The sequence below is a fragment of the Dendrobates tinctorius genome, unplaced genomic scaffold (assembly GCF_039654945.1).
Source record: "Dendrobates tinctorius isolate UK_male_01 unplaced genomic scaffold, ASM3965494v1 ptg000228l, whole genome shotgun sequence".
Lineage (NCBI taxonomy): Eukaryota > Metazoa > Chordata > Amphibia > Anura > Dendrobatidae > Dendrobates > Dendrobates tinctorius.
Window position 1 is genome coordinate 2,951,903 of NW_027361895.1, and position 15,458 is coordinate 2,967,360.

The window sequence follows — 15,458 nt, forward strand, 5'->3', positions numbered from 1 at the left end:
TCAGAGTGGCGGAAGATCACTCTTTAAGACTTGGTTGGTGAAGTGGTCGAAGTTGGCTCCTGGTTGACCAACCATTCTACGTACATCCTTTGGCCAACAGAGCCATACACATTGTTAGTTGATATCGACCATTATCATTGTTCAATTTGCTTATAAATGTCAGTTTTGTTCTATTTTTGACAGAGAGTAATGGAGTGGCAGTTCTGCAACCCAGGATGATTCCACAGAGTAGCAGAGGACCACCCTTTAAGACTTGGTTTGTGAAGTGGTTTAGTTCGTGGTTGAACAAAAATTCCATTGACGTTCATCTGGTGGCCCATCGTTTGAATGGCACAGCCATACACATTTTTGCTTTCATATTTCCGTTATGGTTGTTCATTTGCCCATATATGTCCAATTTCTTCAACTTCTGACAGAAACCAACAAAGTGGAAGTGCTGCAATGCAAGATGATTCGACAGAACAGTAGAGGACCAGCCTTTAAGACTTGGTTGGTGAAGTGGTAGAACTTGATTTATGGTTGAATGACCATTCAATGAACGTACATCCGGTGGACTGTTTGGTCACATGCACATTTTTACGTGATATTGACCGTTATGGCCATTCAATTTGTCCTAACGTGTCCAATTGTGCCTGTAGAGTAATGTCTGATGTGTTACCTGAAGCGACATATGCTCTTGATCTTTCTGAGAACTATCATTTATGATCATACTGTATATCAGGCAAAAAGTTCAAATACAGCTGACTACATTCTAGATGATGAGAGTAGCTAAGATGATCCTTCGTTGTTATAGTCCCACCCGAGGAACGTATGTTATGGTTAAAATCGTCGGAAAGTGTAATAAATACGGGCGCTGTAAGAGGAATCCAGGGCAGATAAGGATAAGGACCCTGGAGACTTGAGATGAGGTGACACCAGATAGGTGAGGAAGTGTCTGAGATACAAGGCAGAGGGCAACATGAAGCCCTGACAAAAAGTGAAAGAGGTGGTGGTGTGTGTGGGGGGGTTATTGTTGAAAAGTTTGTACTAGATGAATAGAGAAAAGCATAAAGGGGGGTTATGAGAGGGAGAGGGAGAGCGAGAAGGAGGGAGGGACAGACAGAAGAGGACACACAGCCAGACAGAACAGAGTGCAAGAAAACTGATACCACAGACAGAGAACTTAGCCAAAGGCGAGCACTCATCTGTCTTCCTTGTCTCTGCACACATGGATACCTAGTAGTGTGACTGCGGATTACTGCCCTATGTCCCCTGTGTGTGTACATACAACTGCTGCATAGACGCTCGCTGCTATCCTGCACTATGGGAAGGTGGATACTATCATGGGATTGCTGGAAAGTCACCGTGCTGCTCCTGGTCCTGCAGAGATTCTGCACTGTGAGAACAGGTACAGTCCTATTGCATGCCCCATCTCTGTGCACAGTGCAACTGCAAAGTTACCTTACTTTCCAATGGGTAAAACAAGCTGATATAACAGAGCTGGAGTGGTCAGAGCTAAATCGAGTATGTGGGTTACCGGCAGTCCTATGTAAAACCACAGCTAACATTGTGATATCACCATCGGTAGTCCCAAATTAGCACCACTAAGTCTTAATAATAGATTAGCAGACCTGTATTTGTCATTTCATTGGTGCTGCATCTGAGTTAAAATAATGCTTTAAAGATACCAGCAGTCCTATGTAAATCTACAGATGAAATAAAAAATGTACTATAGCGATTTGTTTACTCATTTTGCATATGATGTAGCAGAGCCGGATTTGCTATTTAATTATTAGTGTGCATTATTCATGATTCAGTTATTGCAGAAAGCATATTTGCAGTCCCATGCAAAAACACTGATAACACAAGTATATCCACTTTTACATACATATGATGTTGGATATGAGAAAAACTGAGTACAGCATGTATAACGATAAATCTGAAAGAAGGAGAGATGTAGCAGAGCTAAATGTGTGTTTTCACTATTAGAGCATCATCACACCTGCAGTCCTATGCAGAAGCAAATGTAACAGTGTCAAATGATACATGGAATGTAATTAGATATAATTAGATATAATTAATACAGATGAATCAGAGTTAAACGTATCTTATAAAAAACTATATATGAAATTAAAAACAAGATTGTATTTGGCATGAAACTATATGGGATGCATCATTGCACATAATGACAAGTTTCCAACTCAAGATAATGCTGTAGGATTACCTGTAGTCCCATGTAAAAACAAATATTTTGATAGCACAAAGTGCTGTGCCAGTTGACGTAGTCAGCTCTGCTATATTGGAAACAAACAAGCCAAAAGTCTGAAAATTTGTTGAAATGGTCATTTCAGGACTCATACTTGTCTGCAGTCTGAGGCTCCATAGTTGTTGTGAATGTACAACTCCTAGACTCAGAATTGCGAGTCCTCAGTGGTTGATACCTTTTAATGGCTAACTGAAAAGATGGTAATACATTGCAAGCTTTCAAGACTACTCAGGTCTCTTCATCAGGCATTGACTAATACAAAATTTGAAGAATCACATTTTTATGCACAACACAGCACAGAAAAAATGCAATAGACAAGACAAGTGACGTGAAGCAGAACTATCATTATGGGAGAGGGAGAAACATAAATATTGGAACAGTTCATATATAAGGAGTGTGAATATTTTATTGTCCTCTGATTGGGATCTGGTTCTGTGTTGTGATGCCCCCACAAGGTCTTAGGAGCAAATTCCTTAATTGATGTAAAAAGAGCTACACAATAAGAGAAAAAAGAATGGATCTACCCGTGGCCAAACATTTTTGTATGCCTGATCACAGCACCATGGACATGAAATTACTGGTATTGAAAGGTAACTTCACATCTCAGAGAGACAGATGAGTCTGTGAGTACAAGCTCATGGTGACACTCTCAATGCTGGAATGAATATGTCGCATGGATTTATGTCTTTTTACATTTGCTCCTAAGACCTTGTGGGGGCATCACAACATAGAACCAGATCCCAATCAGAGGACAAGAAAACATCCAGACTCCTTATCTATGAACTGTTCCAATATTTATGTCTATCACTCTCCCATAATAATAATTCTGCTTCACGTCACTTGTCTCATCTAATGAGTTATTTCTGTGCTGTGTTGTGCATAAATATGTGATTCTTCAGATGTTGTATTAGTCTATGCCTGATGAAGAGACCTGAGTAGTCTTGAAAGCTTGCAATGTGTTACCATCTTTTCAGTTAGCCATTAAAAGGTACCAACCACTGAGGACTCTCAATTCTGAATATTTTTCTCTATCTACTGGCTAACATGGTACAAAGATATACATCTTTCCTGTATCAACTCCTAGACTGACATGCTGGGAATTGTAGCTTCACAACAGCTATATTATGTCAACATGAGTTTATAGCTATGGTGAACTGGTGAAGCTCTCCTTGTTAAAGGACAAATTAGAAGTCAAAATCAAGATTACTTGTCAGTGTCTGCAATACTAGTCCTGGCACAGCAGAGCAGTATAGAGGTATAATGTAGTATAGGGGAGATATAATGTAGAGGAGCTCTAGTACGGAGGAGATATAATGTAGAGGAGCTCTACTGTAGAGGACATATAATGTAGAGGATCTCTAGTACAGGGGAGATATAATGAAGACAGGGGAGAGATAATGTAGAGGAGCTCTAGTACAGAGGAGATATAATGCAGAGAAGCTCTACTGTAGAGGACATATAATGTAGAGGATCTCTAGTACAGGGGAGATATAAGGTAGAGGATCTCTAGTACAGGGGAGATTTAATGTAGAGGAGCTCTAGTACAGAGGAGATATAATGCAGAGAAGCTCTACTGTAGAGGACATATAATGTAGAGGATCTCTAGTACAGGGGAGATATAAGGTAGAGGATCTCTAGTACAGGGGAGATTTAATGTAGAGGAGCTCTAGTACAGAGGAGATATAATGCAGAGAAGCTCTACTGTAGAGGACATATAATGTAGAGGAGCTCTAGTACAGGGGAGATTTAATGTAGAGGAGCTCTAGTACAGAGGAGATATAATGCAGAGAAGCTCTACTGTAGAGGACATATAATGTAGAGGAGCTCTAGTACAGGGGAGATATAAGGTAGAGAATCTCTAGTACAGGGGAGATTTAATGTAGAGGAGCTCTAGTACAGAGGAGATATAATGCAGAGAAGCTCTACTGTAGAGGACATATAATGTAGAGGAGCTCTAGTACAAGGGAGATATAATGTAGAGGATCTCTAGTACAGGGGAGATATAATGTAGAGGAGCTCTAGTACAGGGGAGATATAATGTAGACCAGCTCTAGTACAGGGGAGATATAATGTAGAGGAGCTCTAGTACAGGGGAGATATAATGTAGAGGAGCTCTAGTACAGGGGAGATATAATGTAGAGGATCTCTAGTACAGGGGAGATATAATGTAGACCAGCTCTAGTACAGGGGAGATATAATGTAGAGGAGCTCTAGTACAGGGGAGATATAATGTAGAGGAGCTCTAGTACAGGGGAGATATAATGTAGAGGAGCTCTAGTACAGGGGAGATATAATGTAGAGGAGCTCTAGTACAGGGGAGATATAATGTAGAGGAGCTCTAGTATAGGGGAGATATAATGTAGAGGATCTCTAGTACAGGGGAGATATAATGTAGACCAGCTCTAGTACAGGGGAGATATAATGTAGAGGAGCTCTATTATAGGGGAGATATAATATAGAGGAGCTCTAGTACAGGGGAGATATAATGTAGAGGAGCTCTAGTACAGGGGAGATATAATGTAGAGGAGCTCTAGTATAGGGGAGATATAATGTAGAGGAGCTCTAGTGCAGAGGAGACATAATGTAGAGGAGCTCTAGTATAGGGGAGATATAATGTAGACCAGCTCTAGTACAGGGGAGATATAATGTAGAGGAGCTCTAGTACAGGGGAGATATAATGTAGACCAGCTCTAGTACAGGGGAGATATAATGTAGAGGAGCTCTAGTACAGGGGAGATATAATGTAGAGGAGCTCTAGTACAGGGGAGATATAATGTAGAGGATCTCTAGTACAGGGGAGATATAATGTAGACCAGCTCTAGTACAGGGGAGATATAATGTTGACCAGCTCTAGTACAGGGGAGATATAATGTAGAGGAGCTCTAGTACAGGGGAGATATAATGTAGAGGAGCTCTAGTACAGGGGAGATATAATGTAGAGGAGCTCTAGTACAGGGGAGATATAATGTAGAGGAGCTCTAGTATAGGGGAGATATAATGTAGAGGATCTCTAGTACAGGGGAGATATAATGTAGACCAGCTCTAGTACAGGGGAGATATAATGTAGAGGAGCTCTATTATAGGGGAGATATAATATAGAGGAGCTCTAGTACAGGGGAGATATAATGTAGAGGAGCTCTAGTACAGGGGAGATATAATGTAGAGGAGCTCTAGTATAGGGGAGATATAATGTAGAGGAGCTCTAGTACAGGGGAGACATAATGTAGAGGAGCTCTAGTATAGGGGAGATATAATGTAGAGGAGCTCTAGTATGGGGGGAGATATAATGTTGAGGAGCTCTAGTACAAGCGAGATATGTAAAGGAGCTCTAGTGCAGAGGAGATGTAATGGAGAGCTCTGTCATTGCTCCTTGCACTTGAAGCGCTGATGTCATGTTGAAAGCATGGCAGTCAATCAGTGAGCTCAGCGGCTCTAAGCTGCTTGTTCCGTCAACCCGGGCAGAGTCACTAAGCTTAGTTACTGGCTGCAGCGATGTTGATGTGATGTCAGCGCAGCAGACAATGACAGACACCTGGAGGAGAGGCGGAGACTCAGTGATGAGAAGGGTGAGTAAAGGAGTTTTTTTAAAAAAAACAAACTACAGCCAGGTTAAAGGTGTTTTCTGAAATGCTGATGTGTATTTGGTCCCGTCAATAAAGCTGCTTTGAATTGGAATTGATTGCATCTACACCTGGGCCATTATACCTAGAGGTGCACAAGAAGCAAAAGAGGAGAGCAGCACTATTATACCAGGATGGTGTCACTCTAGATGGAGCTGTATTATTACATATACTACATCTCATACAGCATATATTTGTCTTAGGTGTAGCTGATGGAGTGGGGCCCTGACACTGGTCCTTGCGCTCAATTATTGTGACACGTTGCTGCACTCTTTGGTTTGTAAGACTGTTCCCAGATGATACATTTTTTTCTGGATGTCTTTCGCTTAAGTGCAGATATCAGGAGCACTTGGTTCCTAAGGCCACTTGTAATGACATCACTGCATCCAACCTGGTGATGTCATTCAAGTGGTCCAGTTGACTGGCTAAACATCAACAGCTATCAGCAGGTTGTAAAACCACGCAACTACTAGACCCCATAGACCCTACCATGTAAGCAGGGGCCCGTGGCCCTCAAAACTTTACCCATTTAGGGCATCACTTGGAAAAACCATTTCACAATAAGACTGGTGGAGACATTGTAGAAGGCATCTCTGTAGAAGTTATGGTCGATACATGAAAGTGAAGGCTGGTTTCCCGTAGACTTGAGTCTGAGTATGTTATCCTTTGCTTTAAGTATTTGGTGTGACCCCCTTGTGCAGCAATAGCTGCATATAAATGTTTCTGGTAATTGTTGATTAGTCCTGCACATCAGTTTGGGGGAATTTTAGCTCCTTCTTCTCTGAAAAACAGCTTCTCCTCTGTTATGTTGGTGGTTTTCTCAGAAGTACTGCTTGCTACAGGACCTCCCACAACATTTCTATAGGATTAAAGGGAATCTGTCACCAGTTTTTTGGCCTATCAACTAAAAATATCATCTAATAGAGTGTGAGCTATACATTCCCCAACTACTTGTGAAACCCCCTGACTCCCCATGAATCCCCCATAAAAACCTTTTATATTGCCCCCGCGCTGTATGTAAATATCCTCGGTCCAGTACGATGGGCGTTGGTTCTGGTCCCTCTCTCCACCCCAAATCGGCGTGCTGTACGCATTCCGTTCTGTGAATAGCGTTGTTCCGTACAGGTCCCATGCATGCGCAGTATGCTTTGCCCAACTGCGGGCAAAGCCGAAAGCATTAGTGTGCATGCGCCGGTGAACTATGTCCCGGAACACAGCAAAACACTTCTGGGACATAGTTCACCGGCACATGCGCACTAATGCTTTTCAGCTTTGCCCGCAGTTGGGCAAAGCATACTGCACGTGCACGGGAGGCAATTTGAATGCGCACGCGTGGGCCTGTGCGGAACAAAGCTATTCACAGAACGGAATGCGTACAGCACGCCGATTTGGGGTGGAGAGAGAGGGACCAGAACCAACTCCCATCGTACTGGACCGAGGATATTTACATACAGCGCGGGGGCAATATAAAAGGTTTTTTATGGGGGATTCATGGGGAGTCAGGGGGTTCACAAGTAGTTGGGGAATGTATAGCTCACACTCTATTAGATGATATTTTTAGTTGATAGGCCAAAAAACTGGTGACAGATTCCCTTTAAGGGCAGGACTGTGACTTGGACATTCCAGAGCTTTCACTTTATTCTTCTTTAACTCTTCTGTTGTAGAATCACTTGTCTGCTTTAGGTCATTTGACTTTCTGCTTGACCCATGTCCTCTTCAGATTCAGCTCATAGACAGATGACCTGACATCTTCCTTTACAATTTGCTGGTATATTTCATAATTTATTGTTCCATCAGTGATGCCAGATGTCCTGGCCCACATGCAGCAAAACAGGCCCAAACTGTGATACTGCCACCATGTTCCACAGATGTATAAGATTTTTAAGCTGTACTGCAGTGTTCTTTTAACTATAATATTTCCCATATAAACTAAAAAGCTTTATTTTGGCCTCATCCGTCCAAAAAAACATTGTTCCAATTGTCTTCTGACATGTCCTAATGATCTTTAGCAAACTGCAGACGGGCAGCAATTTTCTTTTGGGAGAACTTTAGCTTTCTCCTTACAATCCTGTAATTCCCATCATTGTTGTTCTGAGTCCTCCTGATGGTGGACTCCTGAAAATTAACACTTTCTGATGTGAGAGAGGTCTTTAGTCACTTAGTGGTTACCTTGGGTTCCTTTGTGACCTTGCAGGCTTTAATATGCCTGGCTTTTGAAGTGAGGGTAATAAAGGTCTTGAATTTCCTGCATTTGTACACAATCTGTCCGACTGTGTATTGGTAATGTCCCAGCACTTTAGTGATGGTTTTGTAACCTTTTACAGCATCATGAGCATTAACAACTCTTGCCACTCACAGACATATGATTTTGTACCATTTTTCTGAAAAAAAAATTACAAAGTCTAATGTTTTTGACTCATTTGTTCTATTTTATTCTCTTAATCAATTTTTAGAACGTGTGATAATCTAATGTAGTTTTAGGTTACATTTAGTTTCTAGGCCCATTGCCCCCACTCACTCACTCTGGGATTGAAGTGGCACTTTGGTCCTTATAATTGGGTACATGTGGGCTGCTCTGCCACAGAGGAAGAGAGCAGTATGAACAGTAGGAAGTATTGACATATCATCGCATGTCATGAGAAATGCAAAATTCAATTACAGTATGGAGTTGAGGGAGACCTTGGTTTAAGTTGTGGGTCAGGACCCATGAGCTTCAAGGTCTGTTGGTGATAATCCGTATGATCACAAAATCTTTTAGAGTTGCAATGGACACACTGTCACAACTTCCCTGTATTTGCAGTACGAAAGGACAGCCACACGACTGCACATATGTGATTTACTTAGCTGCGGTCACATGCAGGCTAGATTATTATCCACTTCTCTCAATAGAACTTAACCACTTCTCTCTGATAAAAAAAGGTCTCTTCAGTTGGTTCAAAAAAAAAAGGGTAATGGGGTCAAAGTTTTTTCAGTTGGTGTTGACAGGCTAGTAGCCCAGAAATTAAACTTGACAAATAATGACCGTAGTTTATGGGAATGCTATCAATACAGGTCCTATGCGCTGTATGACAAAATTAGACAGAGGGTGGCGCCACCACATGTAGTGTAATAAGGGAGGGTCACTGTATTATTCCGAAACCATTAAACTTTGTGCCAGTTTCCAGTTTGAAATCATTAAAGGGGTATGCTCATCTCCAAAATATGTAGTAAGTACAATAATAATCTTAGCAAATACCTCCAAATAGAAATGTAGTATAGTTCTTCTGACAAGCTATGCTGCTGGACCCATGTACAAGGGTATTGCTTAGTTATCCATTGTTACGACCACTAATAACTAACTGTCCCTATATGAGTTGCCGTAACCATTGATACCTAAGCTACTGCAAGGCAATGGACATGGGATAAATGACCTAGCTAATCAGAACTACACTACATTTCTAATTGTCTTCCTACAAAGAAGCCGCTCGCTAGTTAAAGTCTAAATTACAGAGAAAAACACTGCAAAAACTATGGCAAAACCGCCAGCGAAGCTGTTTCATTAGAAAGATCAATGTTTTTTTCTTTAAGCAGCTCCACCCAGCGAAACCTTATTGGATGCGTTGGTGTCTTCAAGACGTAGTATGCACAAACCCTTAGGTAAAACTCTGAATTGTCTGAGGACTTTTTAGAGCTGAAACTCAGAGCAGAGACTCTCCAAATCCACCTCAAAACTTCTAAACTTCTCCAAAGTTTGGAGTTTCTGCTGAATATCACATTTTTTGCTGAGTTTTTGCAGCAAAAACTGAACTGTAACTCCAATTTTTTGAGGAGTTTTGAGTTCTTGATGAGTATTCATGAGTTTCCGTTCTGAATTTTTGTCCTAAAAACTACTGAAAAAAATTCAGTGTGCCCTAAGGGGAGGTGCACACAACATGTTCAAGATACCGGCAAACCCGCTGAGGTTTTCCTAGGCCAAGCTGCTTCAATAAAAAGCTGGCGGTATTTTTCTTGAAGAGGCTGGTGGTTTTTCCATCGTGTTTTTTTCTATAAATTAAACTACGGTATATTTAAAAAGGCTTTGAAAAACACCTAGCGGAAAAAAGAAAATGGATGCTTCTAGATTTCGTTGAAACAGTTTCTAGTTGAAAAATTCATGGTTGTTGTACTCCACAAAAATTCAGCGTGAACATAACATAAATAGAGCATAGAGAGAGGGTGAATACGTGGTAAAAGGCATTTATTTTGTCATTTGGTCTCCGTGACTGCATTTGACATAAATCAGAAAGTCCCGTAATGTCATCAGATTCTCTCAGTAGTGCAGCCTCGGGTTTTGGACCTGTACTTCAAGTGATTTTATCTAAGCCGTAAAAAGTGGTTGTCACACTTTTATGGTACATCAATGGCTGGCCTGATGATGTTACATATGCTCGTTTATTACTCTACAAAAGATTAGGTTAGCACTCGATAACCCGTGTCATATGTCTATTTCATTTTACGTATAATTTATTACTAATAATGTGCCACAGGATGATTGTGTGCAGAGTTTACGTTGAAGCGTTGCTCCTTTAAACTTGGCGCCATGTTTGGAAATGTATTCTATGTTAAGCCACAGATGGATTCTAAGGCCCCCAACAGGGGAGTTTGACCCCAGTACCCAAGTTTGACCCCAGTACCCATGAGGGGAGAGCACTATTACAGAGCAGCAGTGTCACTCCGGACATGATATAAGGGATTCCTTATGGCAGCTGCTCACATACTAAAATATTGTCCGGTTTGGAGCTCTATACCAAGCTTGGTGATATACTGTTATTGAGTTAGCCCAGAGGTCCAGAGCACAGTAGCAGAAGTCGTGCGGGACCTATGATTGGAGCTGAAGGTGCCCAGTTTGAACAACCAGTTGAGATGCCTGTGATGGAGCTGTAAGGTGGACGTGAGGGCCATTATAGGGCAGATCTGGAGGAGACATTGCTGTTGTGGCTGTTTCTAAAGAACCACCAATATGATGACCATCTATGTGAAATTCTGTTGCTGAACCATCTCACCCCTAAGACATCTTGTGTTTTGGTTTGCTGTGGTCCTTTTCTTAGAAGTTTGTGAAGCTCGCGTGATTTGCTATCTTTTCTGGGAATCCGCGAGGTCTGCCCATTTTTTGAAGCCTTCTAGATGTTTGTGTAGAGTTGGCAAGTATAGCTGTTCCTGAGTTCATCCTGCTGGGTCTATGTCATTATTTGTCTACATCTCTATCCCTAAGATTTCTCACATCCCCTATAAGAGTAATTTCATCATGATTCCAATATTGTGAGCTTACTCATGACTTCTGATATTGCACAATTTCTGAGTCATCACCAGTTCACAGAATTTAAGAAAAACTTCTTAGATATGTTTCATGACGGAGCACTTTTTAATGTAGTCGAATTCCACGTTGCTAAGCACAGAACACTGCTTGAATGTCAAAGCCATGATATCTAGAGGCCTCTGGTCCCTGTCCCCATGGAGATACGAAGAAAATGCAGTCTTAGTATTGTAAAGGGAATAGGGTCCCCTACTCAATGCATGTGGGGCCATGTTCTTGATCATTTTTGGCCTGCAGATAATTTTCACAATTTAACTCCATCATTATCATGTGAATGTGAACAGCAAACATTGAAGAACGAAGCTATGAAAACTGGTAAAAAGTGCATTGTGCCCACCATACATCCATAATTCAGAGGAACAGGGCTAAATATGAAAGATAATAACCAAAAATCTGTTAAAAAATTGTAACAGAGTGGTCTTCTTCTGGGACAGGTTTTGTAACAACATACTTGGCCTCCATTACAGAATGTAAGGGGTTGTCTCTGAGCTTGTTTAGACTCCTGAATGGCATATAAGATGGCATTGTGGTTGGGTTATGTTGTCCAGACCCTCAGAGCAGTAAAATATTACATTGGGAGGGGAGAACCTATGACTATATTAACATATTTCCCAACTCTGAAAAGACAAGAGCAATAACAATTTTATTTTACAGCTAAACCTGACTTGTAACCCTATCAGTCTTTTTTGTGCGCCCACACAAAAAAAGTGCCCCTAGTAAAGCCCCCTAGTGTTCTCACACAGTCTAATATCCCTTTTATGGACACCGCATAGTATCACATCCCTCACATTTCTGCTTCAACACAGTATGATACCAAAAAATTGGTCCCACAGACATTGACTCCTGCAGAGTGCCCCTTTCACATTTTAAGGGTGCAGTATGATGCCCCCACAAATTTTTGATGCTTCCAGTTCCCCGTTTCTTCCCCCACACACATACAGTATGGTGCCCCCCCACAGTGTCTCCCCACACACTGTGATGCCTCACAGCCCCCCTTTTCCTCCCCACAAACACAGGTGCTATTAGCCCCATTAGCAAATGTAAAAAAATATTCACCTGTCCCCGTTCCCATGATGAGCAGAGCAGATTTCCACTTTGTTTTATGTCTGTTCTCGGCACTATGTGGTAACGTCATTGCATCTCATACACCGAGAATCGGAAGGCAAAGGAGAATGGTGGAGTGCATTATGCCGATACAGTTAAAATCGTGACATGTACTAACCTTCATGGGTATCAGGACAACCCTCCTATTCTAAAACTGTCTGGCTAGATCCGGGACAGTTGGGAGGTATGATATTGAGAACATAAACAGAAGTATCAGAACTGAATGTGTTCTCTCGCACAACTCACCATTATATTAAGGCCCTTTATAAGGGACTAGAATCAGCAGAAAAAGCATTATAAGAATGCTCATTTCCTGTAATTGACCTGTGTGAGCATGGCAGGCAGGCTCGGACTGGCCCACAGGGGAGTTGGCGAGTCTTCTCGTGGAAAATTAAATTTTTATACTGTATGTTGATTGCTTAAATATTGGTAATCATTGCTGCATTTTAGCCAGTCATAGGGCCTCCTTTATCAAATCTGTCCAGTCCCTGGTACTGCTGATACGAGTGGGCAGTCATTTTACCCCATGTTGGCAATTTGCATACTTGTGGTTACACGCCAGCTAGTCTCATTCGGCTTCTCTCAATTCACTTCTGTTGAGAGAAGTCGAATACATCTAGATGACACGTGACCGCAACTACGAAACTACATACATCCAGTCACAAGATGGCTGACTAGCACGAGTAGAACTTGATACTTTACTCAGTGGTCAGGCTTGTCACTTTACTCAGTGGTCAAGATTGCCACTTTACTCAGTGGTCAGGCTTGTTACTTTACTCAGTGGTCAAGATTGTCACCTTACTCAGTGGTCAAGATTGCTACTTTACTCAGTGGTCAGGCTTGTCACTTTACTTAGTGGTCAAGTTTGTCACTTTACTCAGTGGTCAGGCTTGTTACTTTGAAGTCCTGAACCAACCATAGCAGCATGTACAATGTCATAAGCCCAAATGGTTGTCTGCTGATATCCCACATCCCTCCCTTTAAAGTGAATCTGTCTGCATATTTGAGCTATTAATATGGTTATACAGGTTGTAGACAGCTGAAAGTAGTCCTCCCTGTATGACTCATAAGTGTCACCTTGTTCTCTAAAAATCACCTTTTATCGCTTTATCTTAATGATTTCTTCCAGGCTATGGTGCCTTCACTGCTCATAAGATTACACCACCTCCTAACTTCATTACACTACACTTCTCCTCCCCTCTCTTCACTGTGTGCCTGTTATGTCAGGTGAACGGCCAGAAATCCCGCACCTGCACCCTCTGTCTGCCGTTGCTCCTCTGCACTGTTCCGTCCTTCTGTGGGTACTGACTTCATTTTAGTTCTGTGGAGGCACCAGAGAGTCATTGTAATTCGGTCCCAGTGTTCTCTGGTGGGGCAGAGAAAAGGTGCACACCTGACGTGCGCCTGCCGGGGATCAATGTCACATTCATTTTCTAGGGTCTTCTCATAATCCTCTGCTGGATCCTGTATTATACCAGCACACCAATTCATGTACCATATATATATTTATATATTAGGTTTATATATTATTAATTACCGTATATAACACATTTTACATTTTAAAAGTTACAAAATTGAACATGGGCCTATACTAAAGTTTGGGCACCCTGCTTGGGTAGTACCTAGTAACACCCCCTTTTGCAAGTATCACAGCTTGTAAACACTTTTTTTAGCCAGACAAGAGTCTTTCAATTCTTGTTTGAGGGATTTTCATCCATTCGTCCTTGGACAATTCTTCCAGTTCTGTGAGATTCCTGGGTCATCTTGCCTCCTCTGCTATTTTGAGGTCTAGTCATAGATTTTCAATGATGCTCAGGTCAGGGGACTGTGAGGGCCATTGTAAAACCTTCAGCTTGAGCCTTTTGAGGTTGTCTATTGTGGATTTTGATGTGTGTTTGGGAACATTATCCATTTGTACAAGCCATCCTCTTTTCCCCTTGAGCGTTTTGCAGATGGTGAGGTGATATGTTTGTATCCATAATTTGTTGAAATTTCATTGAATCCATTCTTCCCTCTACCCGTGAAATGTTCCCCGTGCCATTAGCTGCAACACAACCCCAAAGCATGATTGATCCACCCCCATGCTTAAAGGGGTATTCCCATCTCCAAGATCCTATCCCAATATTTAGTAGGTGTAATAATAATAATAATATTAGCAAACACCTTCAATTAGAAAATTAGTATAGTTCTTCTGATTCGCTATGTTTCTTTCCTCATGTACAGGCATTGCAGCATTGCAGGACCTTAGGCATCCATGGTTACGGCCACTGATATTGTGACAATTAGCTAGTTGCTAGTGGTCGTAAACATGGATACATAAGGTCCTGCGAGGCCAGCAGATGAGGAAAGATGCATAGAGAATCAGAAAAGCTATACTACATTTCTAATTGGAGGTGTCTGCTAATATTATTATAATTACACCTACTACATATTGGGATATGATCTTGGAGATGGGAATACCCCCTTAATGGTTCGCAAGATGTTCCTTTGATGAAATTCTTTGCCTTTTTTTCTCCACACATACCTTTGATCATTGTGGCCAAAGAGTTCTATTTTAACCTCATCGGTCCACAGGACGTGTTTTCAAAATGCATCAGGCTTGTTTAGATGTTCTTTTGCATACTTCTGATGCTGAATTTTATGGTGATGATGCATGAGAGGTTTTCTTCTAATGATTCTTCCATGAAGGCCATATTTATGCAGGTGTCTCTGAACGCTAGAACAATGCACCACAACTCTAAAGTCTGCTAACTCTTTCTGAAGGTCTTTTGCAATAAAGCGCAGGTTGTGATTTGCCTCTCTAGCAATCCTACGAGCAGCTTTCACTGAAATTTTGCTTTGTCTTCCAGGCCTTATTTTGACCTCTACTCTTACTTTTAACTGCCATTTCTTAATTACATATGAAATTGAGGAAAGGGCAACTTGAAAACACTTTGCTATCTTCTTGTAGCCTTCTCATACTTTGTGGGCCTCCACCATTTCATTTTCAGAGTGCCAGGCAGCTGCTTAGAAGAACCCATGACTGCTGTTTCTTGGCACAAGGTTAGAGGAGGCTGGGTTTGTATAAAGCTGGGAAACTTGCCTCACCTTGCCTTTCCTAATGATGATGGTGAACAAGTTATAACCCTAACAGGCTAATCAAGGTCTGAAACCTTGG

The 15,458-nt window shown here is 41.6% G+C and overlaps 1 protein-coding gene across 1 annotated transcript in view; it reads left to right on the plus strand.

Moving 5' to 3' along the window:
- The first annotated feature begins 1,099 nt into the window (after positions 1-1,099).
- COL5A3 (collagen type V alpha 3 chain) overlaps positions 1,100-15,458 on the plus strand; it is a 379,057-nt gene continuing 364,698 nt past the window's right edge. Inside the window, exon 1 of the mRNA XM_073555703.1 lies at positions 1,100-1,387. Coding sequence (XP_073411804.1) covers positions 1,303-1,387 — 85 coding nt within the window. The 5' untranslated portion in view covers positions 1,100-1,302. The remainder of the gene's footprint in view (positions 1,388-15,458) is intronic.